Here is a 24,064-nt window from a genome sequence, read left to right on the forward strand (position 1 = left end):
ACCTTCCCTTCCCACCGCTAAATACCCTTTTCACAGCTGTATATTCTGATGTCCTAAGTATAGTTTTCCCCATTATGATCTCAGATTTTCTTAAGAATGTTTCCTGTAAGAAAGAAATCCAACTGCCCCTAGAGCTTCTTGGATGCCAACTGCCACTCCTTCTGGATGGCTTCAGCAGTCTGCTTCACAGCAAAATCCAGATTGAGCTTTACATGTAAAACCTGGGTGTTTTACATAGACCTGCCAGAAGTTACAGGGTCTTTATTAAGACTATTGGGTGTTAAGGTGATATGTGATAAGTTGTGTCATGTATAACATGCTATATGCACATCTGTGTTATACACATACATGGATGTATGCACATGCTTGTAAGTAAGGGTTATAAAATCTTCCTGTTCAGGTCAGAGTTGTACTTTTCCCACAGCTTGTAGATTCAGTGCAAAGAAACAGAGTATGTTGACTTGTGGAAGCAGAGTGGAAAGAGAGGTTAGGGAAGTCCAAAGGGACATAAAACTAACTTACCCGTGTTTAACAGATGACTGTGACTTTAGTAGTATTGCAGGTGAAATTGCAGGCAGAAAGAAATTACTCTTTTATTTAACTCCTGCAGTTTAATTTACAGGCTTTTGAAATGTTTTTTCATCAAATTTACCTCATACACCAATATATGACTTCAATATCAATGGATTTGCATATAATACAACTACAAGAATATAATATTTTCAGCTTGGACAGTCAATTCAACACAGAATCAACCTTGCAAATTTAACTGATATTTGCAGGCCTGCAGTCATTTACTCATACATTTAATCAAAAGGACAAGAAAATTGACTCCTTCTGTTTTAAAAAATAATCAGGTTCTGATATTTTCTTTCCAAGTTAGGGAAGCTCACAAAGGGTAAGTCAAATGGTATTTTCCTTTAGGGTTACTGTTGCAAACATATTGCAAACCCACGGGAATGTCCACAAACCCATTTATGCCAACGATCATCTGTGGTTTTGCACTGAAATTTGCCCATGAGGAAACTCAGTTCTTTTGAACCTGAATGTTTTCAGTTTATAGGGACATGCAACTTCTTGTGAACCGTTTTTAATAAAAAAAAAACCCCACACCACAGTAGGCCTTTAAACTCTTTTCCCATGGAAAATGATAAGTGGCTTGGCTGAATATTTACACTATCAATAGCTGTATTTGAGGATGAATCCTTTACAGGAATACTGTTTGGTCAAGCCCTTGCTTGGCATTAAGAAAACTGATGGGTGTTTTGGTATGTGAATTTCTCTGTGGGAGAGCTCAATGATATCTACCTAAAGTGGCTACATATGAGTGTGAGATAATGCCTTGGTTCTGTGCCCACCTCTGACAGATTTGCACTGTGCCTCAGTGCTTCAGAATTTTGTATAGATATTCTGATGTGGAACTATTCTGTGGGACTAATGCCAGCTAGAATGAGACTTCGCAGAGGCTTAAATAGCTCTCACACCTTCAGCTTCCTTAGAAAGCCTAAACTGGGTAAGAGAATGTAGATCTATATCTTCTAAAAAAAAAAAAAGTGGAAACCATTCTAAAAGACTTTATTCTAGAGCCGTACTGTAAGGTCTGGTTATTTTTAAGCCAGTTTCACCTCTAGGTAGCCACTGGCAAATGTTAGTATCCCTAGGTGTATAGAAAATACACACAAAGATGTGTCAGGTTAGATTCAGTCTTACCACACCTGATTGTAAGCACAAATCAGCAGCAGTGCTGGATCAGACAGATAACTCATTGAGGTGCCTCTCCTCACTCTGGCGGTGACTTCTGAGGAGGAAGGTGAACCCGAGGTGAACACCTGAGCTTCCATTCCAAACTTTCATATGGGAAGGAGCAGAAACAATATGCAGCTCTTGAGAATTGAGTTATTTTTTAAAAAAATGTAATATTACTTCAGGAATACTCTAGAGCTTATCAAAGTAATCAATTTGCATATAAAATCCTTTAATGTTGATGGGAGCTCCAAGTCTGGAATGAATACAAAATACACAGTAGTGACACTCTGGACAAAAGATCTGCAGTGCAGGAGTGTTCAAGGGGAACATTTTGTCTTAAGTAATTAATCTGCAGAAGAGATCCCCTGCTGTTGTTCTTGGTACAATGCTCTCTGTGTTTAAGCATCAATCTGACATCTGAAAAGTAAAATTTGCAAATAATATTTTTAATTTTTAAACATTTTACTGGCAAGTAAAGGAGTCTTAGTTGTATTGCAATATCCTAACTCTCAGCTTGCTTTGGGAAAATACAAGTTTGCGTGAATAAAAGCTACAAAGACTTGTATTTTTTATAGCTATAGAGATTTGGGTTTTGTGTATGTTGGGATTGTAGTGCTGAGAGTTTCAACCCCATTTTTAACCATCTGTGACTATGTCCGTGGCTTGTTACAGTTTGCAGGATAATTTGCAGAAATTTAGACTATAACTGGTTGGACTCTGGCCTTATAGAAACAACCTATTCTCAGTGCTATATATAAAATTGTATATTGTACAAGTAAAATTAACTGAATATTCATAACGTTCTGTTGCTTTGTAGTTATTCTGCTGCTCCTCTTTCCAAATAAAACGTGAACTGTAGTCTAAATTAACTCTAAGATAAATAACGTTTTCACAGTGTGTCCTATAGAGTTCTTCATTGATTTTTAACGTCGCACTCCTTTTACGAAAAAGGTTTGTGGCTATTTTAGAAATACAGTAATTGATGTAAATTATTGTTGAAATTTAGATGCCCTTCTGATACCACTAATAAGGAATTGGAATGAGTATCCTTATTTGTCTAAGATACACTGAAATGGCTGTTAACTATCAGAGCTCAACCCTAACTGACTAACACGGGACTCCACTATCAATATAAAAATTAATCCTTCTAGTGTATGTTATGGAGGATTTAGACATTCTGTAATTGTTTTCTTTTTCCCTTTAGCCAAACCAACAAGTTTATCACTTCCGTTGACGCCCGAGTCACCAAAGTAAGTACTAAAAAGTGCAAGTACAAATAAAAGGGAGGGGGGTTCAATAGATTTTGGCTACAGCAACTCCATTTCAGCTTGTTTTTATAAATGTGCCCTGTCTTCCAGTGATCCCAAGGGTTCCCCATTTGAGAACAAGACTATTGAACAAACCTTAAGTGTGGAACTCTCTGGAACTGCAGGTGAGAACTGAGGACTACTGGCTGTTCCTTTAAGCATGGCTCGTGTTGTATATTTCTTCATTTTAATACACTACCTGTACACCAAGATTTCACAGAGGTCTCCAGTAAATTAACTGCAGTGCAGTTTAGCATTGACTTTTTATCCAGTTACCTGAGAAGGAGTGTATTTGAAAATATGACTCCAAACCTACACAAGAGAGCATAATTTCTGGGAAAATATGAATGAAACCATTTATCTGTTATACTTCCCTGTTCCTCATAGATTTGTGTACTGCTGAGCACCATCTTTCATAGACAAACCCCACAGCACATTGTAATAGATGTTACAGATGGAAAAGTTGTGTCATCCAGTCTGTCTCCAGGCCAGTCTAGGGCTGTATGTGACTGCATGTTTCAGTGCTTTGTCAGTTCTAGATTAATATGTCACAAATAACAGCTTTTTCCTCTGCCACTGAAAAACTATTCCATAGCTTAGAGGTAATTTTTTAAACTGGTATGCATTTCATATTCTTGTTTTCTCTTTATTTCTTCTGTTAGCAAACTTCATACAACTTCCCTTCATCCTTCTCCTTTCAGATGCTTAGTGTTTGTACCTTTTGAGGATTTGTGGATTTTTTTTTAATCATGTGCTAGTTTAGTTCATGCATCACCCGTCACCCTTATTTAATTCATCTGCTCTTCTGTCTGCTAAAGTCAATTCATTCAGACTCAGATCTGGTTTATTGCCTTCTGAACTCAGTTTTGCTTCTGTTCTCCTGAAGTGTCCGGAACTGAGCACAAGAGTTCCAGCTGAGCTGTTGCCAAGACTGTTTTCTTTCTCTGTTGTTGCCTAGTACTGAAAAATAAGATATATTTGGCATGTGTGTCTCTCAGGATAATAGTGGATTGTAAACTATGTGATCTCTAATGTTTTGGGGGAAATTGCAAAATATGTTTTCAGGTACCATAAAATCAGTTTGGTGCTCCTAAATTCAGTGGCAACTTCACACAAGAGCAGGCCCAAGCACTAGATTTATGTACGTACTTTGGGCTTTCACCTCCCTATAACCATCATTTCACATTTTAAGAAAGTTCTTCATTAGTTCAGCATTAAAACATGCACACTTTCCTCTGGGGTGTCCTGGAAACCTGCAGTCTGGACCATTCCTCTTGTGACAAAAGGAAACATCCTTCCAGTGCACCTTCATTTTGCAAAGCCAACACAAATGCAGTAAAATTCACTGTATGAAGCAGGATAATTCCATTTGGTGCCAGTAAGCCTGAAGCATGGACAAGTCTCTTTTATCATTACTGGAGAGCAAATCTACATGAGTATGTCCACTGTAAGCACACTGGTAAGTCAGTGCTTAGTGCTGCCAACTGAAAGGGGCTTATGAGGTGACTACAGCAGAGTGGTACAAGCAGCTGTTGAAATCACTGAAGGGAGCAGTCTTTTCTCCCAGCCAGAAAGTCAGCAGCCTGCTCTTCCCATCATCTGACTAGACAGAAAATAGGAGTCAATCTGACCCCTGGATGATCCTGAATCTTATCACTGAACATATGAAGGAAAAGATAGTTATCGGGGGAGTCACCATGACTTCAGCAAGAGGAAATACTGTTTGACTAACCTGATGGCCTTCTGTGAGTGCATAACTGGCTGGCTAGATGAGGGGAGAGCAGTGAATGTCATCTACCTTGACTTCAGCAAGGCTTTTGACACTGTCTCCCATAACTTCTTCATCGAAAAGCTCAAGTGATGTGGCTTGGATGAGCAGACGGTGAGGTGGATCAAGAACTGGCTGAATGACAGAGCCCAGAGGGTGGTGATCAATGGCACAGAATCGAGTTGGAGGCCTGTGGCCAGTGGAGTTCCACAAGGATCAGTTCTGGGTCCAGTCTTGTTCAACAACTTCATCAACGACCTGGATGAGGGGACAGAGTGTACCCTCAGCAAGTTGGCTGATGACACCAAACTGGGAGGACTGGCTGATTCCCCAGAAGGCTGTGCTGCCATTCAGCAGGATCTCGACTGGCTTGAGTTGGGCAGAGAGGAACCTCATGAGGTTCAACAAGGACAAGTGCAGAGTCCTGCGTCTTGGAAGGAACAACTCCATGCACCAGTACAGGCTGGGGGTTGAACTGCTGGAGAGCAGCTCTGCAGAGAGTCACCTTGGAGTCCTGATTGATTATAAGCTAAACATGAGCCAGCAATGTGCCCTCGTGGCCAAGAAGGCCAATGGCATCCTGGGATGCATCAAGAAGAGTGTGGCCAGCAGGTCAAGGGAGGTTCTTCTCCCCTTCTACTGTGCCCTGGTGAGGCCTCATCTGGAGTACTGTGTCCAGTTCTGGGCTTCTCAGCTCAAGAGGGACAGAGAACTTCTGGAGAGAGTCCAGTGCAGGGCCACCAAGATGATCAGGGGAATGGAACATCTTTCATATGAGGAAAGGCTGCAGGAACTGGGGCTGTTTAGTCTAGAAAAGAGGAGACTTAGGGGTGATCTTATTAACATTTACAAATATCTAAAGAGTTGGTGTCAGGAGGTCGGGATATCCCTTTTTTTCTGTAGTAGCTGGTGACAGAACAAGGGGTAATGGGAAATAATGAAGTAATGAAGTTGGAACACAAAAAATTTCACTTAAACATAAGAAAAAACTATTTCACTGTGAGGGTGAGGGAGCCCTGGCACAGGCTGCCCAGAGGGGTTGTGGAGTCTCCCTCCTTGGAGGTCTTCAAGACCCGCCTGGACATGTTCCTATGCAACCTGATCTAGGTGAACCTGCTTCTGCAGGGGGGTTGGACTAGATGATCTCTAAAGGTCCCTTCCAACCCCTACCATTCTATGATTCTATGATAGTATTCTAGTATTGTCTCCATAATGGGAGTGGTCTTGGTGTTACCAAATTCATTCTGTTCCCATTAGGCATGTACAGAGGAAACAAAACAAGTCTTTAGTTGTCTTAATATAACCAGGACCACTAGTGCATTAAAGAAATGCATCACAAATTTTGAAACAGCACAACTGAATGAACACATGAACAGGAATGTTGTACTATGTAAACATAAAGATTTTTTTTTTCCCCCTGGAAGTAAGTGGAGTCTATCTAGAAATTAAATTATAATCAGGGAGTTAGTGGAGTATGTGTGGCCAGGGAGATGGAGCAGTGTTACCAAGCAGCATGCATGATGGTGGCTCTTGGAATTCATCTTGCTCTTGCTCTGGTTTTCATCAATCCTGGTGAGGAGGTTTCAGGAGATTCTATTTCATCACTTGGTAGCTGTATTAATCCCTGTCTTCACGTACACATAATTTTATTTTTATATTCATATATATATCTAAATTTATAAAAAGATGAGTGGTTGTGAATGTCTTTTTAACTTATTTGTATTACAGTAATGTCTTGTGTCATGAGTCTGCTTGTGCTGGAAGCAGACAAGTACATAAAAGGAACAACCTCGAGTACTGAAGAACTTACAGTGTTGTGTGAGTAAGTCATGGCAGAATTGGGACCCACTTCAGAAAAAGAAAAAGCGATCAGTAAAAAAAAAATACTGGCAATAGTTATTAAAAATACCTTGGAGTTCTTTAGTGAGACCCTGGGAACTCCAAATTATATCCAGATAACTGTATTGGTCATTGTCCTTATGTAGGGCAGCTTGCACTGTAAAAGCGCTATTTATTATAATTTAAATAGGAGTTGCCTTGATCTCACTGCAGAATTGAAAAGACCATTAGCAGTGCTGCTTGCACTATCGAAGCACAAAGTATTTCAATATAAATAGCAACTTCCTTGATCTCTCTGCTGAAGGCAACATTGGTTCCCTCACTGATGAATTAACTATAGAGTAGAAAAATAAATAAATAAAAGCATTTCCCACATGGGCCATCAGTCTTCATCACAGACACATTTTGGATTCATGTATCTAAAGTCAAACTGAAACCATTCTCCTGCCGATGCTATATCTTGCTTTACAAACAGATTTGTTAGTAGTCAAGAATGTAACTGTCCTCACTAAAACTTCTGAAAGATTGATTTGTCAAATTGAAAGGAACAAACCTTTTTTTAAAGTGTTTTCAGGACACACATAAGAATTCTTTGCACTTTAAATAACTGGTATAAGTCCATTGCTAGCTCAAATCCCAACTCCTGCAACTGATTTCAAGTGCTATTCAAGGAAAATAGGCCAGAATATCATTAAATGGAGGGAGTCTTTGGTGATGATAATGTAGTGGATGAAAATTCTGTTTAAGGCAAGGTTCATTCTGAGTAAGAGGCTTGCAAGAAGTGCTTTTCCCTTTGTTCCTACAGTTAGCTGCATTGCCATCACCTTGCTAAGAAGCCAGGGTCTGGAATCTCTCTAAATTCTTCCAGGAACATGGAACGATTCTGTGTCACTGGCAGACATCTTTCCTCTGTCAAGTTGAGGGTGCACCTGCAGGCATAGGGACTAGGAAGATGACTCACTCTCTGGAGGTTGCTCTTGGTAGTTGCGTGCTCCCCAATGACTGTCTTAAACTTTGTGTTGAACTTCTAAATGTCAGAAGTTAGAGAGTGTGACTCCTAAATGTTTGAAATTCAGCTCTCACTGTTCTCTTAGTGCCTTACTAAACCTTCACTCCAAAATACTCAAAGCCATCATCTATGTGCATGAGGCGAGTTTACACGCTTAAGGCTCAATAAGTAACTGGAAGGCTATTTGCACCCTCTTATCTACAAGTCATTTGGTGAAAAGTTTTTCAATTGCATGCATATCCCTGTAATTTACTTTAGCATAAAACTCCTGACCAGACTTTCTTGTGTTCAGAATTTGATTTCATAAAAAAGACAACAGAAAAGGCTGTATGAACACAACCAGCTTGAATAGTGGTTTGGGATTCATGAGCATCCTTGGGGGTACTTATACACTGCTGTTTGCCCACATCTAGATCTTGACTGATCTCTCAGTTGTCAGAATAAATACTTAAAATCCATCATGTAAGAACTTGTTTGACCCCAGAATGACTTCTGATAACATGAGATGTGAGATGCAGAGAGTTGTCCAGAGGGAATAAAATCTAGTAAAATATTTGATATTTTCAGGCACCTGTGTTTATTCTCTGCAGCACTGATGACAGAGTTAAACTGAATACTCAACAATAATGTAGTTTTTTATTGTATGATGGCTACCTAATTTCACTATATTTTTCCTGGCTCTTTCAATCCTGTGCCACAGAAAAGCTCTTCTGATTCTTTTAGTGAATTGAGCTGTTACTTTGTGTTCAGTATTTTAAGTGACCTTAAATAATGTTTCCCTTGACAATCTGTTTCCAAACTTAAAAGGTATAAAAGAATTCATTTTCAATGCCTCTCAAAAGCCCAGTGCACATGTAGAAGGGTTCCAGGGCTGCATTCCTTAAAAGACACTAATTCTCTCCCCCCTTAAAGCACAACAAACATCATTGAAGGTTTAAATGGTAACAGTTACAGTGGAGTTTTAGAAAAATTGGTGTCTATGTAAAACTGCTCTGCAAATCACTCCTAAAAAGTCAAGATGTCACATTTAATGCAAAGGCACTCTAATTTCTGCTTGCCAGCCTAGCTGAGCTAAATGAGTTGCTAAGGTGTTTTGGGTTTTTTTAAGTGGAGTTTGGAGTGTATCAAAAGTAGTTTCACTCTCCCAGAGACTTTATTGAAAGAATTTGCTCAACCAGGGCAGCAGAATCAGCACAGATGCAAACACCTTTTGTTGCCCAGACACAGGGACAATGGTGCTGCTCCAGCTGTAGTGCTGAAAAATAGATGTATGCTATTTTCAAGCACAAGATCACTGAGTGAGTCCGTAGTCTACAGACAGAGCAAGGCAAAGTGCAAACGTACCATTTACCGAAGTCATCCAATTAAAGAAAAGTCCCTACAAAGAAAATGGCTTTATAGCATGCCATGAAAAAATACTTGCCTTTCACTTTAAAAAGAAAAAACACTGTTTAAGGAGGATGATTGTAGAGTATGTACCACTTCTAACAGATTTGCAGTGCAGAAGTACATAAGTGTGAGTGATGTAGAGGTACTTGTTTATTATAGAGCACATTTCAATGCAGTAATCATAAATATTGCTAAGGTTGTGCTCTGTTGAAATATGACCTACATACTCTTGATTGTTTGTGTTACGTGATTTGTCTGACACCCATTACATTCTGGGTAATGGCAGCCATTTGTTGCTGTGCACAGCAGGCTCTTTTGACAAAAGAAAATAGGCAGCAATAAAAAAGCTATAGTCTGAATTACATTCTGCACAGCGCTGCACTGCTGAGAGTTTCTGCAAGTGTGTTAACAATGCTCTGAACTGCCTCTTGTCAGCCTTCAGCCCATAATGGCCATCTGTCCTTCCATAAATCTGTCAAAACCTGCTAAGTTCAAGAGAGAGCAAAGAATATACCTTGTACTGTCAACACTAAAATGTACACGTTGGCGTGGAAATCAGTGCGTATGAGATAATCCAGCAGCTATAGAATATTGTAATGCTGTTGATGTGGGATCACGACTCTGGCATGTGAAGATGAGCAAATGTGCAACCAACGGGTTTTCTCCGAGTTCAGTGTGGAGACTGGTCATGGGACAATCTGAAGGTAGACTCAGTAGCAGTGACATGAATTCAAAACTTCACTCCTGTTTGTTCAAAAGTTAAATGAACATTTTCCAACTTTTATCTGTTTCTACTTGCCTCTGCACTTCCTGCTTCTGCTGAAAACCAGGAAAAAAGCCAAAATGCCATGAGGAAGCCCTTTCTTAGGCTGTCCCCAGCACAGTTCTGCCAGCAAGAGAAGTGCCAGTAAATTTAGCTCAGTCTGTACTTTTGTGAGAGGTTTTTTGGTAGGAGGGAGTTTTTTTCCCTTCTCCTCTAAAGATTGTTGGACTCCTTGTAGTGCTTCTGGAAATAATTGTGCTCTGTGTTTAGCTTGCTTCCTGCTGGGGCTGACTTTCAAGAGGTGGAAACAGACGCAATATTTTATATTGAATATTGGATTATCTCTGGAGTTTCTTTGCCCGAAATTCTTAAATATGCATGTTCATTGTGGAGTGGTTGTATTTCTACTTCATACTTTCTTTAAAACTACATCCGAAAAGTCAGTAAGTGACCTCAGAACTTCTCATGGGCTGTACAATTTCATGAGTAAAAGTGACAGTTCCAAATTTTTTATCTAGCAAAGTCTTTGCTTACTCAAATCTCTGTTGAATCTAAGCCTGAAGTTTTAACCCAGAAATTATTATTGCAGAATTTTGAAGAGCACTATTGTCTTCATTTTATTAAAAAAATTATTTGGTAATCAAAAATCTTTGTTAGTGATGTGGTGGATAAGTTGTGAAATGCATACTGTGAACTAAAGTGAATTTTCAGGAAAATTTTCAGAAAAAAACTTAGGACTCAAAGGAAATAGTTTAGTAGTTTAATAGTGATGTCTTTGCACAAAACTTTTGTGTTATTAAATTTGAGATAGCTAAAACTTTGGGTGTTCACAGAATCTTAAGGATTGGAAGAGTCCTCAAAAGATCATCTAGTCCAATCCTCCTGCCAGAGAAGGACCGCTTAGAGTAGGTTACATAGGAACTTGTCCAGGTGGGTTTTGAATGTCCTCAGAGAAGGAGACTCAGCAACCCATCTGGGCAACCTGTGCAGTGCTCCGTTACCCTCACAGTGAAGAAATTCTTCCTTGTATTTCTTTGGAACCTCTTGTGTTCCAGCGTATACCCATTGCCCTTTGTCCTGTCATTGGACATCTTTGAGAAGAGCCTGACTCCATTCTCCTGACACCCTTTACATATTTGTAAACATGAATGATGTCACCCCTCAGTCTCCTCCAAGCTAAAGAGCCCCAGCTCCCTCAGCCTTTCATCATAAGGGAGATGCTCCACTCCCTTCACCATCTCTCTGGCCCTGCACTGAACTCTCTCCAGCAGCTCCCTGTCCTTCTTGAACTGAGGGGCCCAGAACTGTACACAATATTTCAGATGTGGTCTCACAGTGGCAGAGTAGAAGAGGAGAACCTCTCTCAACCTACTGCCCATAGCCCTTCTAATACACCCCAGGATGCCCTTGGCCTTCTTGGCCATGAGGGCATGTTGCTGACCCATGCTCATCCTGCTGTCCACCAACACTCCCAGGTCCCTTTCCCCTTCCACTACTCTGTAAGAGTTCATTTGCCAACCTGTACTGGTACATGAGGTTATTCTTTCCCAGATGTAAGACTCTACACTTGCCCTTGTTGAATTTCAACAGATTTCTCCTTGCCCAACCCTCCAGCCTGTCTTGTTATTACCTTTTCCTCAGTTTCCCTGACTTCCTTGTAGCACTAGACAAAGTATTTACATAGCCATGAGTAGCTCATAACTGTTTTTTCCAAACATTCAGACAAAACCAGGCTTCTCTCTCACATCAAGTATTCATGCCTTGATACTCCTCTCTTCCTTTTTTCTGGAACAAATTCATTGCAGCTAATGCAGTGGGACTCCCAGTCTCCATTTATGCTCCTTAGAGAGCACTGTGCATTGATGGACGCTTTTCCTTCCTTACAGCAAAACACTATAAAACATGTTCCATTTGCATTGATCTGCTAAGCTTTGTTGCAGGGTTAAAAATACAAACCAAAACTCTATAGCCATGTTTAAAGTACATATTTCCTGTAAATGTGTCTGCCCTGTCTTTTCATTCTTGCTAAGTAAGTAATGGAAGGCTCATTGCTTGTGATAGAAAAAGAAATCTTGGGCAGCTTCAGCCTCTGGAGTGCTTAAGGATGGTCTGGATTATCTAGGAGAACTTTCTAATCTCATTCTAGTTTGTTTAATTTTAAGCATATATACTTTTAAGTTCCAGTAGGATCTGTTGGACAGAAGCAAAGTTTTCAAATATAACATACTAAGTAACTGCCTGAAGAGTAATTATTTCCTGAACAGTGACTACAGTTTGCTGTGACTCCTGGGTTATCTTTTCATAAAAATATGAAGAAATTCCGTAATTTCTATCAGAAAATATTGACAGCCGTAATCTACCTTATAAAAGTAGTTGGATGATGCTGCTTTGGTTCCCAGGTTTTACTGGGATGGACTGTAGTCCTCCTTGCAATTTTGTATCACCTTAGTAATATAATCTATTACAGTTATGTGAACAATCGGGGTAGTTAGTGGTATCTTTAGTCTCTGAGTACTTGTCTGTTTTGTTCTGACTCCCTGGTTTATGAGTCTCACCAAATATTTAGTTCAAAATGCAGTGGTTTGTTACAGTTGCCGTTGTCCTATAGCTCACTTGGTTTTCAGTTGCACAAACACGTTTCAGGCAAAGTGTGTATAATTATGCTTACAAGAATGTATTATACATATATTAGCAATGGTTTACTAAGTTAATGAGCTGTAGAGACAAAGAGTCATTGCAGCTGAGTTGTAGAACTGCTGTACTTTCTTGCATTCAAGTTCTGCGTCCTATCCAGGTTCCTTTGGTAGCGCTTGGTTTTTTTGGGGGGGACTTATTTTTTTTGAAGTTTTTGTCTGCTAATTTCTTTAGGGTTTTGACAGTGCTAGTCTTTTGACTTTTGATTTTTATATCTAAAACTGTTTGATTTTTAACAAAAAAACCCTTTGGTTTTTATCTTTTGATCTTTTCTAGCAAAATCTACAGAGAGAGAGGTGGAGGAAGGGGAGGGGCAGAAATGGTGCTAAAGATTAATGGCAATTAGTACTGTTGCTATTGTTGTTAGCAGACCTTTGGTGTCTCACACCCTAAATACTCACTCCCAGTGTTAGCGTTGTTAAAGTGACATAAAATGGATCTTTCTTTGTACTGGTTTTAAAGCAGCATGTGAACTGCCTTTAGAAGTGTTGCATGTGTGCTTAAAAATAGACCATTCCTCTTTTTTTTTTCCCCTTAGGCCTAACTCCACCTACGACCCCTCCTCATAAAGCCAACCAGGATAATCCTTTTAGGACTTCACCTAAGCCGAAGTCATCATGCAAGACTGTTGTACCACCTTCAAAAAAGCCCCGTTATAGTGAGTCTTCCGGTTCTCAAGAAAATAACCCAATCAAGAAGGGTCCAGAACAGTCTGAGCTGTATGCACAGCTTAGCAAGACTACAGTACTGTCCAGTGGACATGAGGAGAGAAAGACAAAACGGCCCAGTTTGCGGCTGTTTGGTGACCATGACTACTGTCAATCTGTGAATTCAAAATCGGAAATACACATTAAGATATCCCAGGAACTTCAGGACTCCAGACAACTAGAATTTAAGGATTCTTCACCTGGGTGGCAGTGTCAGGTTTGTTCTTCCTTAGAACAAGACCAGTATTTCAAGAAAGAGACTTTACAGACAAGTAAGCAGGGATCCCATGTTAATAACAGGAAACAGCTCCAAGACCAGGAAATTCGAGCTGAACTGAACAAGCATTTTGGTCACCCAAGCCAAGCTGTTTTTGATGAAGAAGCAGATCAGACAAGAGAACTAAGGGACAGTGATTACAGTAATGAACAATTCTCCAAACTACCTATGTTTATAAATTCCGGACTAGCGATGGATGGTCTCTTTGATGACAGTGAAGATGAAAGTGATAAACTATGCTACCCTTGGGATGGGACACAAGCCTATTCATTATTTGATGTATCGCCTTCTTGCTCTTCTTTTAACTCTCCATGCAGAGATTCTGTGTCTCCACCCAAATCCTTATTTTCTCAAAGATCCCAAAGGACACGCTCTAGATCAAGGTCCTTTCCTCAACGCAGGTCTTGTTCCCGTTCTCCATATTCCCGATCGAGATCAAGGTCACCCTGTAGTAGATCCTCTTCAAGGTACAGTACAGCAAATTCATGCATCATCTTCACAGTTCATAAGAATGAAAATGGCAAAAACATAAAGAACCTTAAAGGAAAGAAAGAAAAAAACCAAAAAACAACTTCATCCGGTGCAATTCGTTCCTTTGCCCCTGAGCTGATTAATTCCAAAGGTCACGGGGGTGCTACAGAAACACTTGTTGCCATTATCCTTTAAATTGACCAAGTTTACACTTCCTGAGTGGAGCCAGTCAGGTCAGCGGCAGAGCAATTGGTGAGAGATGTACACACTAACCTTTCCCATTATCTACAAGCTGCCCGGTGCCAATCTAGCTGAGGTCCCTATCAGATGAAGTTGACAGTAGCTGACTGTCTGCTCTGTATTAGCCTCAATAAAGAACATTACAGAAGGGCCGGGGGGGAAATCACTTGAGGCCCCTTCATTGACGAGGAGATCGCAAAGTGTCACTGGAAAATCTCACTGGTAGCTTAGAAGAAATTGTAAGTTGAGGGAAGGGGTAGAAAATGGTGTCAGTAGAGTCAAACTGAGTGACAGAGGTGAATGTGTTTCTTCCTGCAGATCTTGTTGCTATTATGAGTCCAGCCACTGTAGACACCGAGCATACAGAAGTTCTCCCTTAGGTGCAAGATCGCGATCCAGATCACCGTGCAGTCGCAGACCCAGGTAGTGCATTTTGCCTACATTTGGTTTGCTTTGCAGCTGGTTCTCAAGAGATAGTGAAGCATTCCAGAAATTGAATTACTAATTTTGCATTCACAAATGCAGGTGCTTGATTTAATGACTAAGTTATGTTTCCTAGATATGACAACTATGAGGAATATCAGCATGAAAGGCTGAAGAGGGAAGAATACCGCAAAGAGTATGAAAAACGGGAATCTGAAAGGGCCAAACAAAGGGAGAGACAAAGGCAGAAAGCAATTGTAAGCACTGTGAAGATAACTTTCATTTTGAAATAGATTTCTGTTACTTTTCATAGATTTCTGAAGCTAGAACTCAGATTTTTTCTTTCCTTTATATAAGAGAAAAAACGAAACACAAAAATATGCTGATATGTGTTTAGAATTTTAAGCAAATATGTATTCTAATAAAAAATTGTGTTTTGAATGTACAATGTTATTTCAGGTTCTATAAATTGCAAGTTTTTCCACATTTAACAGATACAATGGGCTTACTAGAATAAGATTTCATCCCAGACAATAGACAATTAAAAGGAAACCAGTCTTGTATTTCTTGTACAGATCTGTCAGTGAACTTGCATTTCATACTGTATCACACCTTTTAGAGTGCCAATAATCAAAGTCTATTTTCTATATTTCTGGGTTTTTACATAAGCAATGTAAGAAGTCAGGTTACATACCAATCGCTGGACTTTCATAATTGTTGTAATTGTCTCTACAGAGGGTACAGATAATAGAATTCAAAACTGGGATCCAAAGGCATGAGTTTAATTTAGAGGCTTTTTCCTATCTGCGACTTGGTTCATTTTTAGGTTATTTTTAGCAAAATATATAGTCTGAAGAGATGATGCAGTTTAATAATGTTGCTTAACATTCACACTTTCATAATGAATATGTATTATTTAATTATTTTGTTCATCCATGTTCTGTGTGAAACAACTGAAATACCTGAGGCAAAGGAAATACCCAGGTGGAGATGAGCAACTCCCTTGGTTGTTACAGCAGTAGGACAGAAGAATGGCTATTAAATGGACAGGTGGCTTTTGCCTTTTTTTAGTTCCCCGTTGGCAACTGCATGATGGTTTTGATAAATTAAATTGGGAGCTTCTGTAAATCTGGGCTCCCCTTGTAGCTGCTAAGACCATTTGGCGTCTCACCTTAACATTTTCCACTTGGTTTTCTGCGTCCTGCTCTTTTTGTTTGGTTTTACCTTCACTGCTGTTCTGGCAGTGCTCCAGGTCTTGCAGAACTGGTGCACACTGGGACTCTTCGTCTTTGTTTCCTTCAGTGTGCTGTTCAGGGGTCACCAAAATGAATAGCCCTTTTTGCAGTGCTTTTAGTGGACTTTGTAGTAAAAGGTGGCTTGTCACACACTTGGCAGCATTTCTTTTAATACCTATAGAACTAGGAGTGTGTTGACAGACTGGTATAGTCTATAGCAATGAGAAGTTCTGAGAGGGAATAGACACTTTTATATTCTGATTTTTTTTCTCTACTACTGTTGTTCTTACTGAGTTTCATCAAATCATTTCACTTTTCTCTGCTTCAGATGCTCTGTCTACAAGGTGTGGGTGATAGGTATATTTTGTAAAGCGTGAGATTTAGAGCTATAACATGCTCTGCTGTGCTGATCTGAAACTCGGTGAAGGCGGTGGAATTATTTTGCTTGGCTTCAGACAGGGCTATATTTAAGCCAATTGTTGCAATTAGTTTTAAAATATCTTGCTTCGATCTTCTTAGAGATGAACACCACCTTCCAACAATCGTAACTTACGCTGTCTGTTCACTCATAGATCTAACACAAATTAGAGATACAAGTAGACCTCAGTCATGGGTGTATTGTGCTACTTCTCAATTACTGTACCTTACTGGTATAAATAAACATGAATTCTGCTGAGGAGGTAGAGAATTTGATTTAGTTTAAAACAAACAAATATTTGGCAAGTATCTAACCAAGGCAAAGGGAAAAAGGAAAGAAAAGAAACTTTAAAAGCTCCAGATATGCTGCATTGGAACTTCCCAAGATAACATTTTTAGATGTTTCAAAACCAAGACTTAATTTATTTTCTTTCTGAAGTGAGCATTGTCATGATAATTAACTTAATTAATTAAATTATTAATAAAAATAAATCAATCAGAGCTAAAAAAATAAATATCAGTAAATACAATATTGCAAAAACTTAAAATCCAGTCACCTGTGTAAGAGCTGCAGGAGATATAGATGAAATCCTATTAAGACCTTTATCCAAAGTCTATCGACACTTTTACTTTACAGATGTGTATTGAATCATGCCAGTTTGTCCCCTGTGCAAATAAGTAGAGGTTAGAAGACAGCAGAGGAAGGGAAGCCCTGATCCAAGAAGTCAGTGATAAAATTTATACTATTTCTAGTTTTCTCTGTTCCTTTCCTTACTCCTTTTGGCTTATGGGTCTCCTCTGTGTTACTCTATTCTTTCTTGAGAGACTCAATTCATTTATTGTTACACCACAAGAATCTCTTCTCTCTTTCCTTGAACTCTTTCTGCAGTCCCATAAATTTAGATTTCTTTGCACTCTGCATTGGGAATTTTTTAATTTTCTTTCTAGACCATTCTCATGCTGCCAAAGCCGATTCATGGCCACGTGCCTGCAGATACTGTTAGAAGAGTGACCCAGAAACTGGGCAGTACTAAAACTTCAGGTGTAACACGGGCCAAGTGGCTTTCTTCATGAGAAGCACCATGCTGTGATCTCAGGAGTTGCAGAAAGGATGCAGAGTGGAAAAGGAACAGAAGTTAAGACTGTCAAGTACTATTGCTTCTAGAATTAGTCTCCACATGACCAGAAGAGTGGGAAACTTAGGAAGAAGAAATGAGAAAAAAATGCACATATTTGTAATCTGTCAAAACTGCTTGTGAAGCATTACCCTTTGATTGTGCAGGCAGCTTGAATTTTGGCAGACATGAATGCTGAGGAGGCTTGTTTTAGAAGCCTCTGCTCATTTTGTGTGGCAGAGGCGTGTTTGAATGTCTGCCCCTTCAGTCTTGCACACAACATCTCGACTACTGTAGCTTCAGATCATCTGGAAGTCTGGGCTATCGTTTCACTGTATGGATTCCTGAATTCCTGTCTAGATGTATGCCACCTGGCTTGACTTCAAATGCTACTGTAGGACTCTTCCTTTTCTTCTTTTCCCCTCTCTAGTTACTGGAGATTCTGTGCCATTTCTGTGGATTGGGGTCTTAATTTTGAGCAGTCACATTTGAAAAATACGGGCTGAGCCCACAAGAGATTTTCTATTTAGAGAGTAAGAAAAGTATTTTCATCATTTATCCTTCATTTGTTTATACTTTTAATTGTGACACCTTTGCTAACCCAGCAAATGTTAGAATAGTTTCATCTTGATTTATTTCAGTGGGTCCTCATTTTGTTTCAGAATGGATCCTCATTGGACATAAGGATGGTCTGCAACAAGTCTTAACTTTATGATGCTAATCAGATCATAGTGGAGACACATTCATTGTGAAACTTGAGGAATGATTGCAGCACAGGACAGACTACTTAGAGCTTTGTTGAAACTGAAGTCAAACCTGTAACCAAGGCAGATCACAGCAGTTTGCTGAGAAGACAGAGGACACCTTCTACCTTCAGATACAGCCCATGAAAGTTCTGAGTTATGTGGCCTTTTACATGAGACCATGCAACCAATACTTTCCAAGGCACAGCATCAGAAATACAGTTAGCATATTTCAGTCCTGGAGTTAGCAATTTCTGATTCCCCATTGACGTGGTGCACCAGGTCTAGGAGGTTAGGCTGTCTGATGAGCAGCCTGATGTTCTGGATCTCTGCTACTCTTGCCATGATGCTGATTTACGGTTATATCCACCCTGCAGCTCATTTTCTGTGTGCGCTGGCTGCTGCCAGGAGGTATAACAAAATCAACTTTTATACCTGAGTAGAAAATTACTATTAACATTATCACTTTTGATTTCTAAGTGCAGACAGCCTCCATGATACTTGTACCAAGAATCCCTGTCCCAGAGATCTTTCAGTCTTTAGAAGGTTAATGCTCTGTGAGTGCACCACAGCGGAAAGAAACACATGGTTTCAAAGAAAGTAAATTGATCTTCAACACAAAGGCAGGAGAAAGGTGGTTTCATAAATGAGCACTTGGCTTCTCTAAAGACTTAAAACCAGAATCAGCCTATAATGCAGTGCATTTCCACTAATAAAGAATCCAATGTATGCTGTATATTTAGTTTGAATTCCTTTGTTGATGCTCATCTTGATAACCTCAAGGCCAGGCACTCTAACTTTGTTGCATGAGTTGCTGAAAGTATATCAGATTACCTAAATCTTCAGTCCTGTTAGCCACACAGCAGCAACTGACAGTTTTGTGCGATGTTCTTTCTTTTTTTTTTTTTTTCTGGTTTTCATGATTCTTCCTTTTGCCATTCATACTTTCCCACAGAACATACTTCTTTAAAGAATTTTTTCTTATTGTTCTGATGTCAGAATCTTAGACGTTAATGGCTTTTTCCATCCATAGCATTTCTATTTATGAAACTCCATCCAGACATTCCCACTGCACTTTCAAAATGGCAATTCCACTTAAGAATAAAAGTCTTCATGGCATCCTACTGGAAGACAATTTCTCTAAATCATTTGTCATGGAAGGCTACACCGGGATGTGGCTTGCACCCAGACAACCACTTGTGCTGGAGGAAGCAGCAGCGTTTGGCAAGCCTATGGCAGACCCCAACTCTAAAATGCCCCTGGATTTCTTCTTTCAGCTTCACATAAAGCATTACCTGTCTCCTGGAGAAGTAGATGTGCACCACAGACATGTAGACAAAAAGGGGTATGAAAAGAGAGCAGCAGCACTCTGCAGTTTTACCTCTGGAGTGGCTGCCTTTGTTTCATACAGACCCTGCTTAGCAGCACAGCGGGCAGGCAAAGCAAACAAATTTTGGGTGAAGAAGCCTAGTATAAAAAAACATGTAGAAACTAGTACATCTAATGGACTGAGCATTAGTTCCCTGTGAAATAAAGGATTAAGAGTGAGGAAGGGAAAGCAAAATAAAGTTTTGGAGGAAGCATTTTCTAGACAAACAAATCCTTAGCATCAGTGAACTTTTTGCAGGATGAGTGATCCTTTACTGACCCTTAGATGTATATACGCTAGTCCTGTTTTCTCAGCTTTTGACATTCTAATGCTTTAGTATTTTCATTTGAGACTTGAAATACTGCTTTTCAGTCTTAGATTTTCTGCCACATCTGGCTATTCAAGTGGCTTTACTACAAGGAAGAAAGATCAAGATTATGAAGAAGGAGCTTTGGGTAAATCAAAAGTAGACAGACCTGTTGGGCCTGAGGGAGTTGGCTGGACTCTTCTTCCTTTTTCCACCTGGTGCTGCAGTGAACTTCACTTAATGCCTATGTTGCAAAATGAATCATCTGCACTTCTGGGAGGGAATTATGAACAATATCTTCTGGAGTTTCCTGCAAGTTCCCTCTGCCCACATTAAATTGAAAACCAAAGCCATTCTCTACGTTTCCAAGTCGTATATCATCTCCTCTAACAAATGCAGTAAAAAACACACTTAATATGCGCATATGGACTTACGTGTGTAACTTATTATAAAATAAAGGTCTTTAACATTTAGAGGTGTGTTGTAATCTTGTTAGGCTTGTGTAGTTATTATTATTAATGGGAATAAAAGGCAGGTGTCTCTGTGAATACAAATACATTCTTCACGGTTACTTTAAATAAACCATAGTTAACCAAGAAAATTCTGTATAAATCCCATGTTCTCCAGTATCTTGTACCATCATGGCATTCTGCTCAAACAAAATACTTGAACACATCTCCTTGTATGTGCACACTGGAGGACATATGGTACATTTCAGCTTTAAATTTGAATTTCCTTAATTTTGCAGGTTTAACTTATTCCCTTAATGATAGTTTAACAGGCGCTTTTTTAATTGTCGATTTTGGTTTATTGCAGTTGTCTTAAAGGGATATTAGAGATATAAAGGTTGTTAGAGGCATAGAAAAAGGAAAAATTGTGCAGGCATGCACACAACTTGTGAGAAAGCATACAATAGCTATTTCCATCACACTGTAATATAACAATCTCCATGTCAGTGAGTGAAACATTATGTTTTTTCAGTCGAGATGTATTATCTCAGCTAAAGTATATTAGACAGTCTGCTATGTTATGTTCTGCTCCATCTGGTCAGTCATTTAGGTTCAATAGCAAGTATCAATGGAATTGTTTCTTATCAAGTGTTTCAGTACGGTTAAATCCTTGATTTGGTAAAACAGTCTGGAAAAGTAATTACTGTGCATATGCAGACTTTCTTGGTTTTGAAGTTTATGGCACTCAACCATACTGAAAGTAAGCAGAATTAGAATGGGTGAAATCAAAGAAATGCAGATTTTTGTTGTTTGCACTCTACAGTCCCTAGTTCTCAGACCTACCCAAACTCCTCTGTCAGGAGGGTCAGGGCTCTGGACTGCAACGCAGTAGAGACAGAGATAAAAAGCAGCAGCTGTCTGTAATGTTCCCCTCTTCCCTAAATTTATGGCCATGCGTGAGCATGCTTGTCCTTCGTTTAACCATGCTACTTTCTCCAAATTGCACTGCTGTGTCAGAGAGAAAGGGCAGCTTTTGGACCACACAGTTTAGAAAGTGTAGCATTTAAAGACAAAAATGTCTATCCTGGCAGGGTTACAGAGGAGTACCAAGGCAATGACCTTGGTGCCCTATATAATCAACAGAGGCAGTAGTTTTAAGCTTCTAAATGAGATACTTACCTGATCTCATGGATGAAGGAGATAATATACATACTTTGGTAGAGCAACTGAAGACTCTACTGGGTTGACCATGGAGCTATAAAGAACTCAGGTGGTTCCAGTGGTCATTTTTTATGCCATACCTTATTGGGTATGGCTTCTTGATAGGAGTTTTCTGAAGCTTTAAACTCACTTTCATGTCTCAGGAGCTTAAATTAACTGGATCTGAGCCCCAGGAAAAGAGTTAGTGAAATAGCAGACTGGGTGTGCAAGTGAGAAAAAATTTCTGTTGAGAGGCAGATATATTAGTTTCAGCTTCCCAGTGCAGGAATGTTATTTATTTTGCATTATACAGTTCCTGAAAGCAGAGGAAGATTTTGGGCCCCCATAACAAAGAGTTCTGGTGGGCCCTGTATCAAAAGTGAGTGCTCTAACAAGTAAAAAAGAGACGTTAGTATAATTTCTGTTTCTACCTGTGTTTTGATCTGATTTCAATCCTATTGTCCATGGTGCAAGAATAACTGATGCCTTATGTCTTTGTAGGGACTCATGGAATAGGTACACTTCATGCTATATCTGAATTGGAACACTGTAAGATACCTGTCTCTTCAGGCTAGACCGTTTCTGAGGAGGAATGCAAGTCTACATTTAGATCCCTAGAGCCTTTTGCATCACACAGCTGAGGTGTCAGTAGCCTTTAGGCACCTCCAGGTTACGACAGTCACGAATTCTCAGCAGTCAGTATAGCTCCTTCAGCATTCGACACCTAAATTCTGCACAAGTCTCAGGTGCCAAAGCTGATGGTTTAAGCTGACAGTACTCCACTGACTGACAGATTAACGCCAGCTGAGAATGTGGTGATGGTGGTGGTTCAATTTATGGGACAAATGTGCGGGTGTGCGAGGGATGTTCAGTAGGGCCGACAGTACTAGGGTTCTCCAGGCCAGAGGCAATCTGAGACAGGAAGGCTGAGCACAGGAAGGCTGTGTATAGCTGGTGCTTCTTTGTCCTGAGTACCTTAAGATCAGTGTTCTGAAGACCTCCTTTTGTCATTTGCTTTGTGTGAAGCTCACTAAATCACCCTACTCTCAGTAAAGTGTTCATCCAAAAATTCATAAAGTGACTCATAGGATTATCCTTCTTTCATTCTGCTGAGCATTTCCACTTGGGAAGGAAGGATATGGCCACGACTTAATTGTTTTTAAAGTATCTCTAATGCTTTGCTCCAAATATCGAAGGAACATGCAAATGTCATGCTAGCCTGTAAAAATTAGGGACATCAATCAGGGTTTTTCCCAAAGAAACCAAAAGGTAATGGGGACCAAAGGATATATTTCACTGTACTACCTTCCCTCCAGAAATATTTATTTTAATAAAAGTCAACATTCAGACTCCTAACACTTTTCCCACTATTTTAAGATATGGGTTATGGTGGAACAGCTCATTGCAGGATGAATCAGCTATTGAGTCATCTGAGTTTCTAATGCTATGTTTGTTATGTCTGTAGTCCATTTCTGCAATTACTGTGTTTCTTCATACTACTCCACAACTAAGATAGGCTTTGCCCAGTATTGGGACTGGAACATGTTTCTTATGAGGAAAGGCTGTGGGAACTGAGGCTGTTTAGTCTAGATTGAATGAGACTGGGGGGGGACTTTATTAATATTTACAAATATGTAAACAGTGGATGTCAGGAGGTTGGGGCTTCACTTTTTTCTATTGCATGTAGTGACAGGACAAGGGACAATGGAAAGAAGCTGGACAAAAAAAGTTCCATTTAGACATAAGGAAAAACTATTCTACTGTTCAAGTGAGGGAGCCCTGGCACAGGCTGCCCAGGGATGGTGTGGAGTCTCCTTCTCTGGAGGTCTTCAAAACACATCTGGACGCATTCCTATGTGACCTGATCTAGGTGGACCTGCTTCTGCAGGGGGGATTGGACTAGGTGATCTCTAAAGGTCCCTTCCAACCTGTACCGTTCTATGATTCTATGTATAGATGGCAAGAGAAAGGCAGCTCCTGGTTTGGAAGAATTTATAGTCTTGGAGGGGAAGTGGTAGAAAGGGTGGAAGTGAAGAAGGTGCAGTAGGGTTCAAAAGGAGCTGCTGTCAGCGCTTGGCAGAACAGTGACAGCAAGCAGTGAAACTTCCCAGGACCACAGCACCTGACAAATGTAAAACCTTAGATGCATTCCAGGAGAGGACTATTTCACCTGCTAGCAAGATGCAGTTGGTCTTCCATAAGAGATTGTTATTATAATTATGCATCCTCTGCACATTGATGTGTGTGTATTTACATGCATATATATGTAGGTTCACCTCTATTACATATTTGTTAAAAATATGCCTTCCCTGTTACTGCTTCTCAACAGGAAGAACATCGTGTGATTTATCTGGGTAAAATCAGACCTGGCACAACTCGAACAGAACTGAGGGACCGGTTTGAAGTTTTTGGTGAAATTGAGGAGTGCACAGTAAATTTGCGGGATGATGGGTAAGAACTCTTGAGATTACTTCTTGTTTGGGAGCTGCCATATGTAAAAAATTATGGCAGTAAGATTACTGGTATGGGAGTTACCAATGTAAGTGCTGTGACAGATGACATGCTGAGTTCAAAACCTTATTTATTTTCTTTCATC

At 39.8% G+C, this 24,064-nt stretch overlaps 1 protein-coding gene across 1 annotated transcript in view; it reads left to right on the forward strand.

The window, feature by feature from the left end:
• The window catches only part of PPARGC1A (PPARG coactivator 1 alpha), a 68,883-nt gene that overhangs the window by 39,034 nt on the left and 5,785 nt on the right, over nucleotides 1-24,064 (forward strand). Inside the window, exons 6-11 of the mRNA XM_061993132.1 lie at nucleotides 2,951-2,996; nucleotides 3,105-3,178; nucleotides 13,054-13,966; nucleotides 14,529-14,633; nucleotides 14,770-14,890; nucleotides 23,798-23,919. Coding sequence (XP_061849116.1) covers nucleotides 2,951-2,996; nucleotides 3,105-3,178; nucleotides 13,054-13,966; nucleotides 14,529-14,633; nucleotides 14,770-14,890; nucleotides 23,798-23,919 — 1,381 coding nt within the window. The remainder of the gene's footprint in view (nucleotides 1-2,950; nucleotides 2,997-3,104; nucleotides 3,179-13,053; nucleotides 13,967-14,528; nucleotides 14,634-14,769; nucleotides 14,891-23,797; nucleotides 23,920-24,064) is intronic.

This window comes from Colius striatus, chromosome 3 (assembly GCF_028858725.1).
Source record: "Colius striatus isolate bColStr4 chromosome 3, bColStr4.1.hap1, whole genome shotgun sequence".
Classification (NCBI taxonomy): domain Eukaryota; kingdom Metazoa; phylum Chordata; class Aves; order Coliiformes; family Coliidae; genus Colius; species Colius striatus.